This window comes from Dasypus novemcinctus, chromosome 8, assembly GCF_030445035.2.
Source record: "Dasypus novemcinctus isolate mDasNov1 chromosome 8, mDasNov1.1.hap2, whole genome shotgun sequence".
NCBI classification, from domain to species: Eukaryota; Metazoa; Chordata; class Mammalia; order Cingulata; family Dasypodidae; genus Dasypus; species Dasypus novemcinctus.
The window spans coordinates 128,852,977-128,875,557 of NC_080680.1; the positions used below are offsets into that span (position 1 = coordinate 128,852,977).

Consider the following 22,581-nt stretch of genomic DNA (forward strand, 5'->3'; position numbering starts at 1 on the left):
TCTAGTTTTATTTATTTTTTAACTACAAAACCAATATGTTTACTTTAAGACAGTGTTTAGCTTCCTTGTCCTCAGCAAGCCTATGCCTTTGTGGAACCTGTCTTCCCTTCGTCTAGGTCCTTTCCTAGTTCTCCTTGTTCTTACGAGCATGTGCCTGGGAAGGGGCTATGGGTCTTTTTTTTTTTAAGATTTATTATTTCTCCCCACCTCCTCATTGTTTGCATTTGCTGCATGTTTGTTGTACATTGGTCTTCTCTTTTTTAGGGAACCAAACCTGGGATCTCCCATGTGGGAGGGAAACATCTAATCACATGAGCTACCTCTGCTCCATGCTTTGTCGTGTCTCATATTTTCCTCCTTGTGTCTCTTGTTGCGTCATCTCCTTGCATCAGCTTACCGTGCCTGCCCATCACGTCAGCTTGCTGTTTTGCTTGTCTTCTTTAGGAGGCACTGGGAACCAAACCTGGGACCTACCATATGGTAGGCGGGAGCTCAGTTGCTTGAGCTGCATCCGCTTCACTGGTTGTAGGTATTTTTAATAGAAACGGCCTTTTTCCTTACTGTGTGTCCTTTAAGTCACTGGATAGAAACCTGATTTTTTAAATATAGCTGCACGGTTTTCTAGTAAGCATTATTTCTTTTCAAGAAAATTAGAAAAACCCATTAGTAAATAAACAATGGTGTGTTAGTACTATGGGAAACTAACCACTAAAAAGAATGAGTCTCAATGAAATAACATGGGAAGAATTCCAAGATGCATTGTTAGGTGAGGTAAGCTGCAGAGTGTCGTTTTTCCTGTGATCCTGCATGTGAGAGAAGGAAGCAGAAAATGTGATTCCGTACCTGTGTGCCTGGAAACACGCAAAGGGGCTGGGCCGCCTCGCTGGGACGGCGGGGTCTCCTCGCCGGGAGTAGGCAGGGGCTGGCGCCTGGGGGACGGGGCGCCTTATTCCTGTCGTTTGGCTCCCTAAATGTGACAGTGCGCACGAGTGACTTGACTACTGCGAAGTCGAGATCGGCTTTGATTCCAGAGTAGGCCCCCCCCTCCCCAGGGCGCAGTCACTGCTCTAGCATCCACTTTTGAGCACTGCCACATGCGACCCGGGTGGCACAGCCCTCAGCACCGCTGCAAGCACAGTGCCAGCTTTGCCACCAGCACCCGAACCCTCTCCCGCAGCCCTGGGGGGTGAAGAGGGTGCAGCTTGGGGAGTGGGCCTGAACTGCTGCTTTTTGCCGGCTCCCATCCGTGGGGTCCCTCCCCCAGCCCTCTCCGGCTAGCCTGTGGGGTCGGTGACAGCTCGGAGCCCCCCAGCGAGGGGTGCTTCAGCACCTCACACACCGCCAGGCCGCGGTGTCACGCACGGGTCCCGTTTGCTCAGAGCCAGGACCTAGCTGTGAGGAGCTGGTCTCCCCAAGCCTGCTGTGGGTTGGAAGGAAAACCGTTTCCTCTGGGGCCACCCGGCCAGCGCACACGCTGCGGGGCGTGAGGTGGGGGCTTGAGGCCCGTGTCCTGGAGTGAGGAGAGAGGCTCGGAGGCGAATGCGGGACCTCACGGTGACTCCTCTCTTGGTCCAGAAGCCTCGAAAGCCTTTCCGACGGGGCCCACCCAGCCTGCAGCTTAAAGCGCCCGATGGAGACCGGAAAGACAGGCAGGACAGGCGGCAGATGGCCGCGGGGAAGGCGGGAGACCCGGAGGCCGCGCCCCGGGAGGCGGACGCGCAGACGACGGTCATCAGGTGAGACACCTCCGGAAGGGTCTGTCTGGGTGGGACCTCTGAGGCCTGTCCCATTCAGTGTTCTTCTCTTCTGAAAAACAAAGACAGAAATAACCGACGTACTGTTTAAAATACACTTTCCGTTTGACGAGACCGTACGTGCTCTGTAAGTATACCAGGTCAAAGTTAAGAAGCTGGTGGCCAGACCAAGGAGAGAGAGAAACAGCGCCGTAAGTGCGGTAAGAGCACTGTTAGCTATTATGGGAAGTACGGTAAGAGCGCTGTTAGCTATTATGGGAAGTACGGTAAGAGCACTGTTAGCTATTGTGGGAAATACAGTGAGAGCGCTGTTAGCTATTATGGGAAATACAATGAGAGGGCTGTTAGCTATTATGGGAAGTACGGTAACAGTGCTGTTTGTCATTACAGGAAGTAAGGTAAGAGGCTGTTAGCTATTATGGGAAATACGGTAAGAGCGCTGTTAGCTATTATGGAAAGTGCAGTAAGAGCGCTGTTAGCTATTAGCCATTGAGGGAAATGCAAGTTAAAACTACAGTGAGATTCCACGTGGACCCTCTAGGGTGGCTTCTATTTAAAAAAAAAAAAAAGTCAACTAAAGGGTGTTGGCAAGGAGGCAGAAAGTAGGAACCCTTTCCCTTGGTGGTAGGAATGGCACATGGTGCAGCCGCTGAGGGAGATAACCTGGCGGTTCCTCAGAAGGTCAATCCTAGAACAGCTGCTCGGGACGCACACCGAAGCATTGAGCAGGGACTCAAGTAGATGCTTGTGCACCAGTGTCGCTGCAGCATCACTCACAGCAGTGAGCGATGGAGCCACCCAGGGTCCATCAGCGGATGACGGAGAAGCACGAGGCACTCCCTCCATACAGTGGGAGGCCGGCCGGCCGGAAAGAGGAGCGCGGCGCCGGGACCTGTGCCAACGTGGGTGAACCTTGTGGACTCCTGTGGAGCGAAACATGCCAGATGCCTCATGACGAACACTGCATGCCACCTCTTCCATGAAATATTTAGAATACACCTGTTCATAGAGACAGACAGCAGAAAAGTGACCAGCGGGGGAGGGAGAGGGGAGGTGCTGCTAAGAGCGTGGGTTTGGGTTTGGGGTGATTATGACAGTCCAGAAGTCGATGGTGGTGAGAGTTACAGTGTTGGAAGCATACTTTACACGAAGCTTCGGTCACTTCACGTGAGGTTTTATGTTAGGTGTATTTTGCCGCAAGTTAAAATTAATTTAAAAGCCCTCCTCGGGCTCCTGCCTGGGGCGAGCCACAGCAGGGCCCCTGCAGCCCTCGGGTGCACCCTCCCTCTCCCGGCCGGACTGCCCTGTTGGAGCAGCAGTGCCCTCCCCGACTGCCCGGGGCCGGGAGCTTTCCTGCCACGTTTCCCCGTGCGCCCCGGCTGGCACTTGGCCTGGATGGCGCCCTTGGAGGCTGGGCTTATCTCGAGGGGCTGGGTGCGGAGCGTGGGCTGTGGGCGTCTCCTGAGGGTGCTTGCCGACTCCTCTTTGTGTCTCCTGAAGCTGGAGGGGAGCAGTGATCGAGCCTGAGCAGGGCACCCACCTCCCTTCCAGAAGAGCAGAAGCCTCCATCAAGCACGCGTCCCCAGAAACCAAGACTGAGAATGTGCCAGGTGAGCTCGCCACGGGCATGCAGCCCGTCTCCGTGATGAGACGCGGGCTGAGGACTCGGCCAGCAGCGCCGAGTTCCTGCTCCTCCTCTGCGTGGTGCAGATCCTTGCACGTCCCCAGCTGTCAGGCTCTCCGGTTCATGTCCACGTCGGGAGCTCTGGGGAAAGCTCTGTGTCCTTGGTGGCCTCTCGGCCGGTGCTGAGCCCGGTGGCATGTGTCGGGGCAGCTCGGGCCTCCTGCCGGTGCCTGCCCTGTGGCTACTGTGGACCACGTGTGCGCACAGCTGCCGCCGCCAGCGCGCTCCCGCCCGCCTCTGGGCCTTGCAGACCTCTGGTGGCTCGCGGGGTGATTGCACTGTGGCACCACCGACTGAGGGCTCCTGGGGGCAGGCTGAGCACCTGGCCCGAGTGGGCTCACAGGCCTTGGTGCCATCTGTACAGCCCACAGACCCGAGGGGGTTTGCATCGTGTGGGGGTGCACATCGGGTCTGAGTCCAGAGCCCACCGCCCTGGGGGTGTCAGATGTGTTGAGGCCCCCAAGAAGGAGGCAGGGGAGGGGTTCCCAGAGCCCAGCTTGCAGCGCATGGCAGTCCAGGCGGTGGTTCAAATGCACGAGCCACAATGCTGGACACGGACAGTAGCTTCCAAACCGGCATTCAGGAGGGCGCTGGGTCGAGGCTGCTTGCTTACACAGATGGTTTGCGTGCCACACAGTAAGGCGGAGTGTGTGCAGATCGACCTGAAGAGCCCTCCAAGCCCCTGAGGTGTTCAGGACTCCACGGGCTGTCGCGCCCTCTCCAAAAGGCACGGGAGCCACAGTACGCGTTCGGGGTGTTGTCAAGAAGTTGGACTGGGGCTCATGAGTCCACATGGAGCTGCAGCTTTGGGCCGTGGGCCTCAGGAGCCTTTGCTCTCCCTGGGCGGGGGCTGCCACTGGCCCTTGTACCAGACCGGGCCTCACCCGCCCTGGGGTGCTGGTGGTGCAGGCTGGAGCCCAGCGGCCTGGCACAGGGCTTCTCCAGTCCTGGGGGACCTGACCTGCTGCTGTGGCCCCAAGACGGTCGCTCTCCCCCCACGGTGCTCCTCGCCCCTCTCTCCTGTCTGGGGACTGACGGATCCCTGCTCCCCACACTGTGAACCTCACCCCGTTGGCCTGGCCTGTGACCGACCTGGGGCCAGGACCGCGTCCCACTGACCCTTTCTCCCCCACAGCTTCCCTAAACATGCGCCAGAAGGCCGTGGTCAGTGCCTTCCGCCACGCGTGGAAAGGGTACCGCAAGTACGCCTGGGGCCGCGACGAGCTGAAGCCGCTGTCCAAGTCCTACAACGAGTGGTTTGGCCTCGGCCTGACGCTGATCGACGCCCTGGACACCATGTGGATCCTGGGGCTGAAACAAGGTGCCTGTTTTTTCCCGAGCATGGTGGCCGGGCCTGTTGGGGACGGGGCTCCAGCTGGCTCTGCGTGCGGTGAGCCCAGGTGGACCCTGCGATTTCCATTGCGTGAAGCATTTTCCCTTTTCCGGGGTGCAGAAGGGACGTGCAGCTGGGGGCCCTGCCTCGTCCGGCGTGGTGCATCTTGCTGCGCCCCCGGCGCTGCTTCATCAGTGTAGATTGAGCGCATCAGGAGTCACCGTCCCTGAGCAGGAAACGGCCTTGACCCCATGGGGAGCTCACAGGGAGCTCACAGGGTGCGCTCAGCCTGGCGGCGACAGGCCTCGGGGAGGGGCAGAGCCCTTGATTTGTCCAGTCACCTCTGCTCTTTGGGGCCATAGAGTTTGAAGAGGCCAAGCGGTGGGTGTCAAAGAAGCTGAATTTCCAGAAGAACGTGGATGTCAACCTGTTCGAGAGCACGATCCGGATCCTGGGGAGCCTTCTCAGCACCTACCACCTGTCCGGGGATAGCCTCTTCCTGGAGAAGGCTGTGAGTGCTGGTCAGGACGCGCCTGTGGTGGGCGGGCCGGCGCGGGCCCACTGCTCCTCGGATGCCAGGGGAGTCTGGGGGTGCGTTTTGTTCTCTGCCCTTCCGTCTGCAAGTGCCTTTGGGTCCCACACCTGCCACGGGCACGGCCGGTGCAGCGCTCTGCGCACCGGGGCAGTCTGCAGGGAAGCCGAGCAGCGCTCCGACGTCCTTCCTCTGCTGCGCCCAACTCCGCGGTGTGCAGATGGAGTGTCGCCAGCACGGTCCTCCCCGTGTCGGCCCTGCCTGCAGCAGCCTCTGTTCTCGTGCCTCAGAAAGACCTCGGCACCCGGCTCATGCCTGCCTTCAGGACGCCCTCCAGGATCCCGTTCTCTGACGTGAACATTGGCACTGGAGTCGGCCACCCGCCCCGCTGGACCTCGGACAGCACGGTGGCCGAGGTGACGAGCATTCAGCTGGAGTTCCGAGAGCTCTCCCGTCTCACCGGAGATACCGAGTTCCAGGTATAGAGGGGCCTGGCTTTCAGCGGGACCCGGCGCTCCGCTGGCGTGCATCCCCGCTCCCCTTGGCAGGTGCCACTTTGCACGGTGCCAGCCTGTGCCGAGAGCGTCACTGCTCAGCAGCAGCTGTCGCCCGGCTCAGGAGCACAGCATGTCTTTCCGCTTCCTTGGGTTTGTTGAATCTTTTTCCACAAAGTTGTCGCTTCCAGTGTCCAAGTCTTGTGCCTCTTTTGTTAGGTTTATTCCTAAGTATTTTATTGTTTCTGATGCTGTTGTAAGCGGATTATTTTCTTAATTTCATTCTGGAAGTTTTGTTGCTAGCATGTTAAAACACAAGTCATTTCTGTGACATTCTTACGTGCTGCACCTTTGCTGACCTTGGATGTCAGTGCTAAATGCTCTTTGTGCGGATTCGAGGCTCTTCCATGGCCAAGGTCAGGTCTTTTGTAAACAGAAGTCGTTTATTTCTTCCTTTTCAGTATGGATGCTTTTTATCTCTCTGTCTTGCCTAATTTCCCAGGCTGCAATCTCCAGTACAGTGCTGAAGAGAAAGACATCCTTGTCTTGTGTCTGCTCTTAGGGGTTACGCGCTCAGTCTGTCACCAGTAAGTGTATCTTGATGGTTGGTTTTATACCAAGGTGAGGACGTTCCTTTGTCTTCCTAGTGTGTTGAGTGTTTTTATCATGAAAGAATGCTGAATTTTGTCAAATGTATTTTGTGTGAGCAGAAATTAATGAAATAGAGACGAGCAAGATGACTGGGAAATGATCGTGTGGTTTTTGTTTCTCTTCTATTAAGATGTGTTACACTGTTTGATTTTCGTATGCTGGCTCACTCGTGCATTCCTGGGATAGTTACCCCCATTTCATATGTTGCTAATTTCTGGCAGCTAGGGTTTGGCTTCTGTTCATCGGGGCGTTGGCCTGTAATTTTCTTTTCTGGTGACATCTTTATCTGGTTTAGATATCAGGGTAGTACTGGCCTCATAGAAGGAGTTGGGAAATGCTCCATCTTTTTCTTTTTTTTTTTTTAAGAATTTGTGAAGAATTTGATATTCTTTTAAAAATATTTTGTAAAATTTATCAGTGAAGCCATCAGGTCCTGGGGTTTTGTGTGTGTGTGTGTGTGTGTGGAATGGTTTTTATTGCTATTATTATCTCCTTGTTATAGGTCTATTCAGATTTTCTGTTTTTCAGTTGGTTTTGGTAGTTTATGCCTTTTAGGAACTTTTCTCTTTCATCTAGTTGATGTAGTTTGTGGCGTGCAGGTGTTCATAGTATTCTCTTAAAACCCTTTTTATTTCTGTGAGGATAGTAGGAATGTTCTAGTTTTCATTACTGGTTTTAGTAATTTGAGTCTTCTCTCCATTTTCAGTAAATACAAGCTAAAGATTTGATCTTTTCAAAGAACCACCTTTCAGATCTGTTGTTTTTTCTCTCTCTCGCTTGTCTCTATTTCATTAGTTTCTGCCCTCGTCTTTATCTCCTTCCCTCTGCATTTTTTGGATTTAGTGTGTTCTCTTTTTCTTGGTTTTGTGAAGTCAAATGTTAGCTTATCAATATGAAATCTTTGTTCTTTTTAATTTAAATTTCCCTCTGTAATTGCTTTCACTGCATTCCATAAGTTTTTGGTGTGTTTTTAGATTTTGTCTCAAAATACTGTTTAGTTTCACTTGCGGCGGCTTCTTTGATCCTTTGGTTACTTAGGGAACGTGTCATTTAATTTCCACATATTAGTGAATTTCCTAGATTTCATTTTGTTCTTGATTTCTAATCTCGTTCTAGTTTGATCAGAGACTATGTGTAGGAGATCCCAGCATTTCAAGTCTTTTGAGACTGGTTTTGTCACCTAATGTGTGATCTCTCTGGAGAATGCTTCTTGTACACTCGCAAAGGTGTGTGCTTTTCTCTTGGCGTGCTCCCTGGACGTCTGCTAGCTCTGGCTGGTTTTGTCTCATCATCCCTCTCCTAGTTGTCTTTCTGCCTGGTTGTGTCTATTATTGCTATTATTAAAAGTGGGGTGTCCAATGACTATTGTTGAGTTATCGGTTTCTCTCTTTGCTGTTCGTAGTTTTGCTTCATATATTTAGGGATTCTATTGGTAGGTATGTATGTGGTTATAATTATTATATCTTATTGTGAGGGATTGATACTGTTATTATGAAATTCTGTGTTTTTTTAAAGATTTATTTTATTCCCCCCCCCCCGTTGTTTTGTCTGCTCTTTTTTTCTTTTTTTTTTAGGAGGCAGGGGCAACCAAACCTGGAACCTCCCATATGGGAGGGAGGCGCCTAATCACTTGAGCCACCTCCACTGCCTGCTTTGTGTCTTGTAACGATTTTTTACTTAAATTCTTCAGTCTTCAAGTTTGCCAATTCTCGTTTGCCACTGTTTGAATTTTTCATTTCAATTCCAGAATTTGTTGGTTCTTTTTTATAATTTGTTCCTTTATTGATGTTCTGTGTTTGGTGAGGCATCATTCTCATACTCTTAGTTCTTTAGACATGTTTTTTTTTTTTGGTGCTTTGAACGTACTTAAAATAAGTTTGGCCAGTTAGTCCAACAAATAGGTTTCTTTGGGGCAGTTTCAATCACGGCTGTTTTCTGTGTATATGGGCCCTTCTTCCTTCTTTTGCATGTCTTGTAATTTTTTTAAAAACTGGATACCAGAAATAACAATGTGGCCGTTCCGGACATCAGATCCTTCCCTCCACAGGGTTGTTGCGGTGGATGCTCAGTGACCTTTCTGAGCTACTTTTGTCAAGGTTGCATCTTGGTCGTGTGGTCGTAAGGTCTGTGCTCAGCTCAGCGGTCAGCTTGTGCTTGGACAAAGATTTCCTTAAATACCCAGAACCAGGTAGACCTGTGGCCGCCGTCGAGGGGTGTGTGCGCAGGGCCACACTTGGCCAGGCATTTTACAGCGCAGGCCTCTGGGTTCCCCAGGAACGTTCTGGAGCCTTTCAGAGCCTCTTGTGGACATCCCAGACCCCAGATGTTCCTTTAGGCTTCTTGGTTAGCATATTGATGGCCGCAGCTGGGAGCTCCACCTCAGGAACCGCGGTGCTGAGTTCCCTGCACGTGTTCTTGGCACGCCAGGGCAAGGCCCTGCACGGGCAGCTCTGAGCCGGTCCAGTAAAGACGTGCAGGAACCGCAGGCACTGGGGAGTTGCCGGCAGGCCAGACTTCCTGTGATTGCCGGGCAGACCTGGTTTTCAAGGCACGGCGGAGAGAGGGCGGGCCCTGCCCTTCCCACTAGAGTCCTTCCGATTCCTGTGTAAATGCGCGTTCTGGATGCTGCAGCAAGCCTCTGGCTGGTTTCCTCAGTTCTATAGAAGTCGATTTTGCCTATTGTCAGTTTTCTTATTGCTTTTGTAGAGAAGAGAAGTTTTAGAGATCTTTTTTTCCTGCCATTTCACTGACATCTCCATGGCCTTTCTTTTCCGTGTGTAGCTTCATAACCTAATGTAATACCTCATAGGACTAGTACCCCTTATCACTGTCTTTTTAAGACCTTTCCACTCTCGCACCTGCCTAATCCTGATAAGCATCCCGGGTGTTAAACTCAGGGCTTCCTGTGGGCAAGGTGGCCTCTTCATCGCGTGACCAAGCTGCTTGTCTGTGCCCTTCTCGTTCCCCAGCAGCGTCTGCTTTCCTTCCTGTAACTCTTGCATGTTTCCCTCTTAGCTTATTTGTGACTATTTACCTATTCTTACTCTTCGAAGGAGACTTTGCATCTGCTTTCCACTGGCCTCCTTGTGTATTTGGAGGACTCGTTTCTCAGTGGAGACCCTTGTCCTGGTCGGGCTCTCCAGGCAGTGTGTCGTCCACAGATGGACACTGACCGTCTTACCTTCCCCGTGTACTTCTCACACATTTACCTTTCTCCATCACCTGTTTAGACTGAATCTGCAAGGCCACGTCTGGTATATGTGGTCATCGTTGTTGGGTTCTTGACCTTGGCAAATGTTTCTGGTATTAGCTGGAAAGCACTCAGTTGAATTTGAGGCTGATATGTGTTTTTCTAAAATAATTTTCCATCTACTTCTATTTTTACGAATTTTTTTTTATCCAGGAATTGATGTTAAATTTTTGTTTTTGATAAGTTGTGTGAACATCTGTGGAGATGATGGTGTTAGATTAGGTAGATACCAGTGCTAACAGAGGAGCCCATCATTGCGTTCTGCAGGCCAACTCCACTTGATCATGGTCTACCATTTGTTTTATATGTTGCGAGATTGTTTTCAGAACTTTTTTAAAATTCTGGGTTGATATTCGTGATGACACCAGAGATCTTAACTCCACACATGAAGTAGCACGTGGACTCGGGAATTGCTTCCGATGTGCGCCAGGGCAGAGGGCTGCGCCGTTAACCCCGTGGGCTCCGGCTTTGTGCGCCTTCCTCACCCTAAAGGTGCCTCCAGGTGCGACTTTGCCGTCCAGCACGCGAGCTGGGGTGGCAGCCGTAGCTCGGTGCTCTCGCCTGCGCACTGGCGGTCCCACTCATCTCGCCTGCCGCGCTCACGCTGCCGGGCACGAGGGCAGAGTCCCTGACACATCGGGCCCCTGGTCCATGCCCTCAGCCCGTGGACAGCAGTGCTGGACGTGCCACTGGAGGGAAGTGGGACCTGCTGTCCAGGCAAGGCTCCCAACCAAGAAACCCGAGGGCCGTGGCCTCTGCTGAGCTGTGTGCCGAGTGCCTTTGTGAGCGCTGAGTGGAGGGGAGGACACGAGAGGCTGCCCGCAAGGGGCTTCTCCAGCGTGGGGGCGGGACGGAGGCAGGAAGCCCCTCGCCTCACATACCACGGGCGCTGGGACAGCCTGTGCTGTCCACGCCGCTGCCCGAGGCCAGAGCCGGTGCCAGAGGCGCTGAGGCCGCCTGGGTCTCAAAGGACCCTGGAGCTCGCCAGGGGCAGCAACTCTGGGCTCCCAGGAGGCTGCCTGGGCAGGCTGCACGGAGGGTGGGCGCCCTGCGCGAGGGGCCGCCAGCGCACGATCAGGGCCGGGGGAGCAGCGTCGGAGCTGGCTGAGTGTGGACTGCTGGGGCTCGTGCTTCCCTGGACCCCATCCCTGCAGCTCCGCGCCCTTCTCCCCGCTGTCTGCTGCAGGAGGCCGTGCAGCTGGTGACGAGGCACGTCCACGGCCTGGGCGGCAAGAAGGACGGGCTGGTGCCCATGTTCATCAGCATCTACAGCGGCCTCTTCACGCACCCCGGCATGTTCACCCTGGGCGCCCGGGCCGACAGCTACTACGAGTACCTGCTGAAGCAGTGGATCCAGGGCGGGAAGCAGGAGACGCAGTGAGCCGCAGCCTTGGCCTTGCGCCGGGGCCTGGGAGGGCTCTGCGCTGGGCTGTTGGGAGCCGGGCCGGGGCTGGGCACGGGGCTGGGCCTCCCTGGGCACGCCGGCCCCGAGGCCTTGGGCTCCTCGGTGCTGGCTGGGCCGTGACGCCTGAGCCACACCCCTGCGTGCTACCTTCAGTGACCCCCATCCTTGTGGACACTGCTGCAGGGCCAGGAAGGGGCTGTAAAGATAGGTTTTCCCCAGTTAAAGCGCACTTGTGTATAGTCCAATTGGGAAATCTTAGAGAAACCGTCATAAGAAACCAAGTCACGTAAACTCGTGTACCCAGACGCATCCATCTTGGGTCTTCAGGCGGAGCCCCTGGGGGGGCGCCTGGAAGGAGGCGCAGCCCGGCCCTACTGAGTCTGCAGAAGCTGGGGGGTCTGGGCCGTAGGGGGCCGTGCAGCTCTGGGAGGGCAGGCTGGTGGGTGGGCAGCCCCTGGGGGACACGCTGTTCAGGAGCGCAGGACGTGCTCCCAGGCCTCCTGAGGTGCCCTCAGCTGCCCCTGGGCTTGGAGGATGGGAGCCCGCCGCCCGTGTGACCCGGGGCGCCCCTTGCCGACAGCCTGCGGGACGACTACCTGGAAGCCGTGGAGGGCATAAAGATGCACCTGCTGCGCGAGTCGGAGCCCAGCAAGCTCACCTTCGTCGGGGAGCTCTCCCACGGCCACTTCCGCGCCAAGATGGTGAGTCTGGGCACCGGCCAGTTACAGCCCTCGTGTCCGCAGCTTTGGGTCCGAGCCTGGGCGGTGGAGACCTTGGGTGGGGGCTGACGCCAGGGGCCGGCCCTTGCCACCGGCCGGGGCTCGTCCTCCTGACAGGCACACGAGTGAAATCGGGACACGATTGATGCGCTTCCCCCCCTTCCTCGCTCTCCCCCCACCCCAGGCCCTGCTCCCCACCCCACCCCCCTTGTCACCAGCTCTCCCCCAGCCCTTGGGGGTACTAGCTCCCCCACCAGCATTGCAGCTGTCCCCTGCCAGCACTTGCTCCTTCAGGGCTGGCAGGTGGAGCATCCACGTGTCACAAGCCCCAGGGGCCACGTGCAGGGGATGGAGGGCCGTGGGACAGGCCAGGGCACGTGTGAGCTTGGAGCCTCCTGCCTGCTCGTGACTGTGTGAGGAAGGCTGGCCTAGCAGCGCCAGAGCCTGCACAGGAAGAGGGACACACCGTGTCCTGTGCTGAAGCTGCACCCAGGCCGCCTGCTCCCGGCCCGCCCACCCACCAGCCTTCCCAGGCCCACGCTTTTCTCCTGTGACCTCGGCTCAAGTGCACCCCCACTCCCCGTCAGGCCCGCCCTTGCCCTTGCCCAGCCCCCACGGCTCCCACATGCCCCCAAGAGCCCGTTCTCGCCGCTGCCGCTTCGTCTGGGGTGCTCTGGAGCCTGGCTTGCTGGGCTTCCTGCCGGGCTCCTGGCACGGGGCCTCGGGCTCTGGTGGCTGCTGCCTGCTGTGCTGCCCCTGGGCAGAGGAGGGGTGTCCTTGACCTGGCACAAGCCCAGCCCTGGCCAGTGGAGGCCACGCTGTTGGCAGTCCTGGTTGGGCAGTGGGCGGGAACTGGTGGGCAAACTCCCATGGCTTGTCCAGAGCTCAGGGGGCCGGCAGGACATGGATGGGGGCGCAGGGTGCAGTCCTGGGAGAGCCTGTGCTTCCCAGGACCACCTGGTGTGCTTCCTGCCCGGGACACTGGCCCTGGGCGTGCACCATGGGCTGCCGGCCGAGCACATGGACCTAGCCAAGGCCCTGATGGAGACCTGCCACCAGATGAACCGGCAAATGGAGACGGGGCTGAGCCCCGAGATCATGTACTTCAACATCTTCCCGCTGGCGGGGCGGCAGGACATGGAGGTCAGGGTGAGCCTGGGCACGGGCGGGCGGGCGTGAGGTCAAGGCGAGCCTGGGCACGGGCGGGCGGGCGTGAGGTCAGGGTGAGCCTGGGCACGGGCGGGCGGGCGTGAGGTCAAGGTGAGCTTGGGCGGTGGAGCGGGCGGGCGTGAGGTCAAGGTGAGCCTGGACACGGGCGGGTGGGGCGAGGTCAAGGTGAGCTTGGGCAGCCAAGTGGGTGGGTGTGAGGTCAGGGTGAGTCAGGGCGGGGCATGGAGGTCTGGGTGAGCCTGGGCAGCGGAGCGTGGGTGTGGGCAGCGGCCCTGAGCTGTGCTCCCCTGCAGCCGGCTGACAGGCACAACCTGTTGCGGCCGGAGACTGCGGAGAGCCTTTTCTACCTGTACCGCCTCACGGGGGACCGGAAGTATCAGGAATGGGGCTGGGAGCTCCTGCAGAGCTTCAACCAGTTCACACGGGTGGGTGAGCCTGCGCGGGGTCCGGGGTCTGGGCGTCACTCAGGTCATCAGAGCGCTGTCCAAGCCATGGCGGGGGGCGTGGCCCACTCCATGCACTTGCCCTGGGGCATGTAAGGTGGTGGGTTCTAGGGACTTCCCGCCGGGAGCCACGGGGTCTTTGTTGATGCCCTTAGCCCCAGTTTCTGAAGGTGGAGTGTCTTGGTCACTTGGGGAAAGTTGGCCTCTCCAGGTGGGCTTCTGGGGGATGAGATGACCTTTGGGCAGCTTGACCCAGAGCCTGCCCCAGCAGAGCCGTGCCCAGTCCTGGGGTGTGCTCAGCAGGGAGCCTGGGCGCTGGGCACGGCTGGCAGGTCCCCGGGCAGCTCCAGGCCTCGCTCCACGCAGGTGCCCTCAGGTGGCTACTCGTCCATCAACAACGTGCGGGACCCGCAGAAGCCAGAGCCCAGGGACAAGATGGAGAGCTTCTTCCTGGGGGAGACGCTCAAGTACTTGTACCTGCTCTTCACGGACGACAAGGACCTCCTCAGCCTGGACGCCTACGTGTTCAACACCGAGGCCCATCCCCTGCCCATCTGGACCCCAGCTTAGGGGTGAAGTCACAAGAGCAGGGGCAGTGCCAGCGACTTGGGCGCACGCCGGGCCCGTGGGGTCAGGCTGGCCTTGGGTCCTCCCACAGCCCCCCTGGACAGACCTGCTGACCTCTGACCCAGCCATCAGGGTTTGGGGGCCGCCTGTCCTGAAGCCCTCGGGCCGCTGGTCAGGACACTGGCAGGACCGGGGAGGGTAGTCCAGCCGGCCGTCAGCCACCATCTTTCTCCTTGAGAAGTCTCACCCCAACTTAGGATTCCTGAAGGCTGGCACCCCCCAGCGCTGCCGCGGGGAAACGAGGGGTGTCCTGGAACTCGGGCCTCCTGAGGCCGTGCTGCAGCCAGAGGAGCCGTGTGCAACCCTCCGTGCTGAGGGCCACAAGCTGCCCCTGGGTGCCCTGGCCTGCTGTTATAAGGTGGCTGGGGCCCCAGGGCCACTGGGCTCGGGGCCAGTGACGTTTCCGCGCTGACTCAGGGACCCCCTGCCGGGCTCGGAGGGGCTGGGCTGGCCAGTTCTTCCTGCTTCCAGGTGGAAGGGGCTTTCTGATCAGGATAAAACAGATTTCCTTCGAGCTGGGGTGTCTCCCTATTTGTTGGTTTTGGGTTCCGTGAGGGGGGTGGCATGCGTCCAGGAGCAGGGGTCACCGACGGCCACGACCTGGGGGGGGGCCTCGAGTATCACCAGCCCTGGTGGGACAGGGACACTTGGACCAGGAAGAGAATGCTCCCAGGGACCCTCAAATCAGGCAGGGGGCCCTGGGGGGGTCTCCCTGAGCTGCCCCTTCCCAGCATGCCCCTCGGCGCCAGGTTTATGGCTCTGGGCCTGTGGTGGGCCTGGGTCTCCTCCCCGCGGGTCTGTGGGAATGGCCGTGGGCGTCCCCTGCAGAGGCCGCACCTGGCACCTGGAGGCCACACCTGGAAGCCAGGCCCCCTGCCCTGCGCCCTCTCCTGGGTTTGGCACCTGGTCACTTCTCGTTTGCCCTTCCTTCAGCCAGCGTCTTCAGGGGAGCTGAGCAGCAGGGACCTCACGTTGGCGTTCCCTGCCAGGACTTAGGTGACCCCAGAACCCTGGCCCGGCCCTTGCCGTTTTTTTCTTTTTAATATATATATATATATATATTTTATTCTTTATTCTCTGGTGGTTTCTTACCCGTGGTAACTGTGACAGCCCCGTCGCTCCTACAAGATAAGAGCCGGGGCAGTGGCACGTGCAGGGGGTTTCGTGGCCTCCCCTGGCCCAGGCCGCTCCCGGGCCCAAGGGCCCTCGTGTGCCGCCCCTGGGGTGTCCCCACGGGAGCCCAGGCTTCTGTGGTGCTGTGGGGCTGGGGCAGCGCAGGCGGCTCCCAACAGGGAGTGGGGCGTCGGGCTCCAGCAGGGTGCACGCCTGGGCGCCAGCCGCCGCCTCTCTCTGTGGGTCATAGACCCGAGGGGCCTGCACCCCCCAGCCGCCTACTCCCCCTGTGGGTTGGGGTCTGCTGCCCAAGGCTGTCCCTGCTCAGTGCGTCTGTGGCCGGCACAGCCCCCACACATGGGTGCTGAGTGTGGCCGCGAGCTGCACCCCTGGGATGTCGCCCTCCCAGTACCTGACTGGGTCAGGCCTCGCCCAGCACAGAGTACAGTAAGCTCAGGCCAGATAGACGTTTTATTCGGCCCCTCCCGCTGCCGCCCCCCACCCTCCAGTCCTGGCCAGGCATGCCAAGCCTTGGCTGCCTGTGGGTCCTGGTGAGACCCTGAGGCGCCGACCCCGGAGGGGTCTCAGGTCCCTGTAGCGGGGGCAGGGCCGCTTGGCCCCGCGGCCCCGTGAGACACGGCGCCCTTCTGCTGCTCCTTCCTGGCTGTGTCCACCCAGCGGTGGATAAAGGCAGCCTCGAGCTTCCGGGCCTGCACGACGGACGAGGGGTCTGCCGGGTTGGACGCTCTGCGGGGGGGGGAGGACAGCTCAGCTGCAGGCAGGGTCGCACCCCTGGGCCCCAGGCCACCAGCACAGGGCAGGCACCCCCAGCGGTGGGGCCCCTGGGCAAGGCCGCTCACCTGAGGTCCAGGTGATGGGCTCCCCCCTTGATGGACAGCGCGACAACCGACACACTCAGGTTCCGCCGTATCTGTGTTATTGAGGCGTTGTCAGGGCTGTGGGGGGCTCCGGGCCCTGCCCAGCCCTGACAGAACCCCGAGGGCTGGTGCGGTCCTGCCTGCCCCCCTAAGAGGAGGGCGCAGGTGCGCGAGCCAGAGTCCAGCTCGGGCTCAGGAGCCACGAGCAGGGCAGGAACCAGAGAAGGTCGCGCAAGCGACCGAGACAGCACTGGGATCTGACGGGGGTGGTGAAGGCCAAGGGATCAAGGCCAAGGCCAAGGCCGGCGCTGAAAACCAGACAGGCCACAACTGCCATGGGTGCCCCCCCCCCCCCGCCCTGGCCACTCACCCCGCCCCCTGCCCAGGGGTCCAGGTCACCATTGGAGAAGATGATGTTGCTGGCAGCTCTGAGGTCTGGAAGAGACAGCAGGTGGGTGGGGGTGGGCTGCGGGACCCCCAGCCCTCGAGGGGACTGCCTGGGGTGGGGCATGGCACTGGTGGGATGTAGGGGCACTGGGGCAGAAGGCTGCCCCCCGACCCCCGCTCACCGCCTCCCCAGAAGCTGGTCCGCAGCCAGTCTCTCCGGGGCCACACGCCCCACGTGTCCAGGCAGTACTGCGCACGCATGGCGTCTGTGAACGGGAGCTCGGGGAACATGTCCGTCACGTTGTTGCTGGCGAAGAGCAGGTTCATCTCCGTGCAGGCCTGCAGGGCACCCACAGCCGGTCAGCGGCCGGTCAGCAGGCCGGGGCTGGGGCTGTGCGCCAACCTCTCCCCGCACCTGGTAATCCCAGGCCCGCGCGTCGGAGCCGCTGCCGCAGCCCGTGGGGTCAGCACAGGCACGGTACAGGCGGTAGATGTCGTAGCAGCCTTCCGTCCCTGACGCGTTGTACACCAGCCCTGGGGTGGGAGGATGGCCTGCACCTCAGCCCTGGCATAGCCGCACACCTGCCCCGGAGGTGCTGGCGCCCCCCGCCTGGCTGTGAGGCAACTCCCAGGACGGAAGCCTCGAGCAGCCCCTCCGTGCCAGGCCTCCGGGTCCCGGCCCCCGCGCCCTCAGCCGGCTCCGCGGTCGGGGCCAACGCCAGGCCGCCCTCCAGGCCCCGCCCTTTGGGGAGGGCCAGGTGCCCAACACGGCAGCCGCACTGCGGCACGGGGCTGGCCCCCATGTGCCCCCCGTCCCCAGCTGGTCGGGCGTCCGTGCCCAGCTCCGTGCAGGGCTGAGGACGAGCTGCGCCTCGCCGTCTCTGCCCGCCGCGCACCCGGCCGACGTACCCACCAGCGCCCGCAGCCCGGCAATCCTCTTGCTCTCCCTCAGCAGCAGGTCGCAGCCGACCTGGGGGTGGGGGCAGAGCCAGAGCCTCAGTGAAGCGGCCCCCGAGGCCAGAGCCCCCCCAGGGAAGCTGGGCCTCACCGTGACAGGGTGGGCTGGCAAGCGGCCCAAGAAGTCGGTGGCGTAGGGGTAGTCCATCATGGCCAGCACCGTGAAGGCGTTGCGGGCAAACGCGAACAGCTGCACCAGGTCCTTCTGGCCCTGGAGCGGCCGGCAGGTGCCCATGTCCCGCTGGATGGTGGCATTGGCTGTGGGGAGGAGGTGAGATGCAGGCGCAGCCTGGAGTGCAGTGGGGGCAGGCGGGGGAGCAGGCCCCTCCTCACCTCCCTGCAGGAACAAGTCCTTGATCTGCTGGAAGGCTTCCCGCACGGCCTGCGCGCACTCTGCACTCTGGTCCTCAAAGTCCTGGCGGAGGTCGGTGGCTCTGCAGCCAGCACGCGGGGCGGCCCGCTGCCCGGACCACCCCCACCGAACCAGCCAGACACACCGGCAGGCCCCCCGCCCCGCCCCGCACACTCACCCGCGTGACGTCGCGGAAGAACTGGTTGGAGTCGCCGAGACCAGCCACGGCCAGGACGGGCGCGCTGGCCGCCAAAGCCCCCGCCACGAGGTGGGGGTACTTCATCCTCATGTAGGCGCTGAGCATCCCCCCATAGCTGGGCGGGAGGGGAGGCCCAGGTCACGGGGGCCGGGGGCTTCCCACCCATCCCGGCAGCCCCTAGGGCAGAGCTGACGTGTGTGCTCTGACTGGCGAGCTGCCCGCCCCAGAGCAGGTGCCGGGGGTCCTGCTCCCATCCCCTCCCACCCCCAAGCGCAGGACCTGCCCCTCGGCACCCAGAAAGGTCCTGTCACTTGCTGCCACCCACAAAAGGCCTGACCCAGGAGTGGAAAGGAGGTGGAGAGGAGGGCCCAGCCCTCACTGGGGAAAGGCTGCCCCCAGCTCAGCTCAGTCCTGGGGCACAGCTGCAACCTGGACTCCCAGCTGGAGGCTCACGGGAAGGGCAGGGAGGCCTCCTGGAAGCGACAGCTCTCGGCTGGGGTGGCAGCATGAGAGGAAAAGGTGGGAAGGCCAGAGGACCTGGGCGGGCTGTGACCAGGGGAGGGTCTAGCGCAGCGGTGCTGGGGTCAGAAAGGCCCCTCAGGACACAGAGTGGAGGAGCAGAGGCTACGCTGACCGCACAGCGCTGGCCTGCCTGGGGGGCAGGACAAAGACGGCGAGTGGCCCAGGGCCAGCAGGGGCTGAGGGGAGGCGCGAAGGGCCCGTCGGCTGGCGTGGAGCCGAGCGGGAGCCGGTGCAGGAGGTCTGGGGGCAGCACCCACCACCCAAAGCCCCTCCCCAGCCCAGGGCCCCACCTCCCGCCAAAGGCGATGACAGGCACGTCCTGGGCCCCGAGGGTGCCCTGCAGGGCCTGCAGCAGCACCGCGAAGTCGGCCAGGGCCTGCTCCGCCGTCAGCAGCTCCGTGCGCCCCCGCTGCGTGGACTGGGCCCCGAAGGGCAGCGACTTCCCATAGTACCGCTGTGGGGGGGGACAGGAGAGTGCCTGAGCCCACGGGGATCTCCACCGCTCCCCCTCCGGGGCTCAGCCGGGGACCCACGTGCTCGGCGAAGATGAGCAGAGCCGCCTGCTCCAGGGCCAGCTCCACGATGAAGCCCGAGTTGTTAGCGAAGGACCACACGTCGCCCTCGTTGCCGGTGTAGAAGAAGACGGGGCCCACGCCCTTCTTCCAGAACTTGTCTGGGGGGAGCAAAGCTGGGGTGAGGCCACGCGCCCGGCGACCGACTCCCGGCTGCCACCAGAGCCCCGGGCCGCCTCACCTGACACCAGGTAACGCTGGCGGAAGGTCTTGTTGCCAAACCTCTCGAAGTTGAAGTGGTCCAGGAGCTGGTCGAAGTAGCCCTCGCGGAACGCGGGCTCGGGGCAGCCCCAGGGGCCTGGGGGCCGGGGCAGGAGGGCGGAGGGTGGCGGGGGCCGCGGGGCTGCCGGGGGCTGAGGGAACGGCCGAGGCCCCGGACCCCTGCCCCCGCGTCCCTGCCCCGGCGCTCGCCCCCAGCCGCCGCGCCCCGCACTCACCGCCCCCCCGCCGGTCGCCGCGCCCCAGCCCCGCGAGCAGGGCCAGGGCCCAGGGCAGCGCGGCCGCCAGCGCAGCGGCACTCCGTGCGGGGCTCATGTCGCCTCTGCCGGCTCGGGCGCCCGGCGCCGGTCACGTGCACGGATCACGTGGCGGCGCCCACGTGACGGGGGGCGGGGCCAGCGCTGCTGTCCAGCCCGCGTGGGTCCCCGTGCCCCGGACTCGCGCGATCCCACGGCGGGCTCGAGAGCGGCAACGGGGCCCCTGGTGGGGGGAGCCCGCGGGGGAGGGGCAACATTGAACCCGGGCTGGGGGTCCTAACGGTATGTGTGTGACCCCCGGGCCCAGGAAGCAGGAAGGGCAGCTGTGACCTCTGGCGAGGGTGGGGGACTTGCCGGTCCCGCCCGCTGGAACCGGTGGAACCCGCGCTGGGCCCTGCTCCGCCTGCACCTGCGCAGAGGGTGTCCGGGGGCGGGGCCGAGGCGGGGCCTGTTCGGCCGCAGCTGCCCCGAGGGCGCCCGGGCCGGGGCCGGGGGCGGGGCTGGAGGCGTGGCCTGCCAAGCCTGCACCTGCGCAGAGGGCACCTAGGGGCGGGGCCTGCCGAGCCTGGGAGCGGGACAGGGGCGGGGCCTGCTCCGCCTGCACCTGCGCTGAGGACGCTCGGGGGGCGGGACCGGGGGGCGGGGCCTGTCAAGCCTGCACCTGCGCAGAGTGCGCCCGAGGGCGGGGCCTGCTCAGCCTGCACTTGTGCTGGGAGGGACCCGGGGGCGGGGCCTGCCAGGCCTGCTCCAGCGCTGAGGGCGGGGCTGGGGGCGGGGCCGGGGCGGGCCGCCTCGGCCTGCACCTGTGCTGAGCGCGCCCGGGGGACGTGTCTCAGGGACTCAGCAGAACGCGGAGGCCCACCTCCCCACCCGCACCCGGAGGCCTTTCCGGAGCCCTGACCCGTCCTCTTGGCAGCTGGGTAATGGGCTTACTGACAGTGACTTCCCTTAAGCAGCTCTGAAATCTTAAAACGACTTGAGCTGGTGTTCTGTTCATCCAATTTTAGAAGTTTCCTCTTTGCTCTTGGTTCCCTGGAGAATATTCACCAGACCGGCTCAGGTTTGCTTACAGGAATAAGGCAATCTCTGGAAGCAAAACCAGACAGAATGGTGTAAATCTATAACCTTTCTCAGAGACAAAGCTTGCTCTGGTTGAGTGGTTGGCTGAGAAAGGACCACGTGGGCCCCGCTAAGCTGGTAGCTAGGACCAATGTGGCGTGCTTGAGACCACGCAAAGCAGAAACCGCAGTGTCCTCCTCGCAAGACCCTTGGCAGCACTTGATTTTTCTTTTAACTTGCTTTTCTTCTCAGCTATGCCTTTTATAATTTTCTTTCCTATAAAAATTCTAGCTCCCATTCTCACTTTGAATTGGTTTGGGGAAGAGTCCCCCAGTCCCTTCCCTGTGCATTCGCAATAAAATCACCTTTCACTGAGAGAAACATTTGTCCTTTGTAGCATGGGGCGGGCAGGCCCTTCTGTTGGAAATAGCCGTCTTACGGGAACACTCTCTGGGCACCCCTCCTTGTTGGAGGCTCGGCGGGCGTGGCCAGGACTGGTGGGGGCCTAGTGCGGGGAGGGGCTGAATAAAAGGTCTGTTTGGCTCAAGTGTCCTGTCCTCTGTGCTGGAGGAACAGTGCGCCAGGGCACCGCCCACCCGAAGTCCAGACAAACAGGATGAGGCTGTGTGCGCCACCTGGGGCGGAGGACAGCGGCATCCCAGAAAGCAAGTCTCCACAGGCACGACCTAGTAAGGGAAGCTCCATATTTAATGAAACGTAGATTCCTCCACGTGTTATTTGGGGTTTCAGGACAACAGGGTGAATACTCGACTTTCCCCATGAGAAAACTATTTTTGTCCAGGAGGCTACAGATATTACTGTGACTACAGGATGCCCAGAGACACAAGAGGGCTGCGAAAGCATGGCCCTGTGACTCCTGGCCCTGATGGGCTGCGGCCCCCTCCCACAGGGGCCCCGGGGCCTGGGCCCACATGTGTGCTGCAGTGTCCTCCTCCCGCAGCACCCAGGGGCTCCCTAGCCTCGGCTCACTGGGCTCCCTGCTCCCCACCACCCCCTCCTTGAGGCGTGACCCAGTCAGGTACTGGGAGGGCGACACCCCAGGGGTGCAGTTCGCGGCCACTCTCAGCGCCTGTGTGTGGGGGCTGCGCCGGCCACAGACGCACCGAGGGGGGACAGCCTTGGGTGGCAGACCCCAACCCACAGGGGGAGTATGCGGCTGGGGAGTGCAGGCCCCTCGGGTCTGTGACCCGCAGAGGAAGGCGGCGGCTGGCGCCCAGAAGTGCACCCTGCTGGGGCCCGACGCCCCACTCCCTGCTGGGAGCCGCCTGCACTGCCCCAGCCCCACAGCACCGCAGAAGCCTGGGCTCCCGTGGGGACACCCCAGAAGTCCACACGCAGGGCCCCTGCCCCCAGATGCCAAACCCAGGAGAGGGCGCAGGGCAGGGGGCCTGGTTTCCAGGTGCCAGGTGCGGCCTCTGCAGGGGACACCCACGGCCATTCCCACAGACCCGCGGGGAGGAGACCCAGGCCCACCACAGGCCCAGAGCCATAAACCTGGCGCCGAGGGGCGTGCTGGGAAGGGGCCGTGCCCCACAGAGGTGAGCAGGTGGCAGCCGGCCCCTGCCGGGGAGGGCGGGGCTGCTCAGGGAGACCCCCCCCAGGGCCCCCTGCCTGATTTGAGGGTCCCTGAGAGCATGTCTCGTCCTGGTCCCAGCGTCCCTGTCCCACTAGGGCTGATGACACTCGAAGCCCCCCAGGACGTGGCCGTCGGCGCCCCCTGCTCCTGGACGCACGCCCCCCCCCACCACCACCACCACGGGAACCCAAAACCAACAAATAGGGAGACACCCCAGCTCGAAGGAAATCTGTTTTATCCTGATCAGAAAGCCCCTTCCACCTGGAAGCAGGAAGAACTGGCCAGCCCAGCCCCTCCGAGCCCGGCAGGGGGTCCCTGAGTCAGCGCGGAAACAGCAGGCGGCAGGCGAGACGGGGGCATCCGCCTCCCAAGACCCGTGCCCGCCGAGGCACGGGCCCGAAGCGAAC

General features: G+C 60.9%; 2 protein-coding genes across 5 annotated transcripts in view; one reads left to right on the forward strand and one right to left on the reverse strand.

Moving 5' to 3' along the window:
- MAN1B1 (mannosidase alpha class 1B member 1) overlaps positions 1 to 14,576 on the forward strand; it is a 25,409-nt gene extending 10,833 nt beyond the window's left edge. For 3 of the 4 annotated variants that reach the window (XM_058302765.2, XM_004485303.5, XM_058302766.2), the window contains 10 exons: positions 1,576 to 1,736; positions 3,255 to 3,364; positions 4,574 to 4,759; positions 5,134 to 5,282; positions 5,594 to 5,782; positions 10,885 to 11,075; positions 11,684 to 11,804; positions 12,774 to 12,971; positions 13,286 to 13,417; positions 13,802 to 14,576. In XM_058302765.2, coding sequence (XP_058158748.1) covers positions 1,576 to 1,736; positions 3,255 to 3,364; positions 4,574 to 4,759; positions 5,134 to 5,282; positions 5,594 to 5,782; positions 10,885 to 11,075; positions 11,684 to 11,804; positions 12,774 to 12,971; positions 13,286 to 13,417; positions 13,802 to 14,005 — 1,641 coding nt within the window. In that variant the 3' untranslated portion in view covers positions 14,006 to 14,576. The remainder of the gene's footprint in view (positions 1 to 1,575; positions 1,737 to 3,254; positions 3,365 to 4,573; positions 4,760 to 5,133; positions 5,283 to 5,593; positions 5,783 to 10,884; positions 11,076 to 11,683; positions 11,805 to 12,773; positions 12,972 to 13,285; positions 13,418 to 13,801) is intronic. The other variant, XM_058302763.2, reaches the window with a different exon arrangement.
- Positions 14,577 to 15,628: 1,052 nt separating this feature from the next.
- On the reverse strand, positions 15,629 to 19,624 carry DPP7 (dipeptidyl peptidase 7). Its single transcript, XM_023585597.3, has 13 exons — positions 19,480 to 19,624; positions 19,224 to 19,340; positions 19,004 to 19,143; positions 18,761 to 18,924; positions 17,928 to 18,063; positions 17,731 to 17,812; positions 17,489 to 17,655; positions 17,350 to 17,410; positions 16,856 to 16,974; positions 16,623 to 16,779; positions 16,424 to 16,488; positions 16,036 to 16,106; positions 15,629 to 15,922 (listed from the first exon to the last, which is right to left on the reverse strand). Exons 1-13 carry the CDS (start codon positions 19,574 to 19,576, stop codon positions 15,760 to 15,762), a joined length of 1,539 nt encoding a protein of 512 aa, XP_023441365.2. The 5' UTR covers positions 19,577 to 19,624; the 3' UTR covers positions 15,629 to 15,759.
- Positions 19,625 to 22,581: the final 2,957 nt, after the last annotated feature.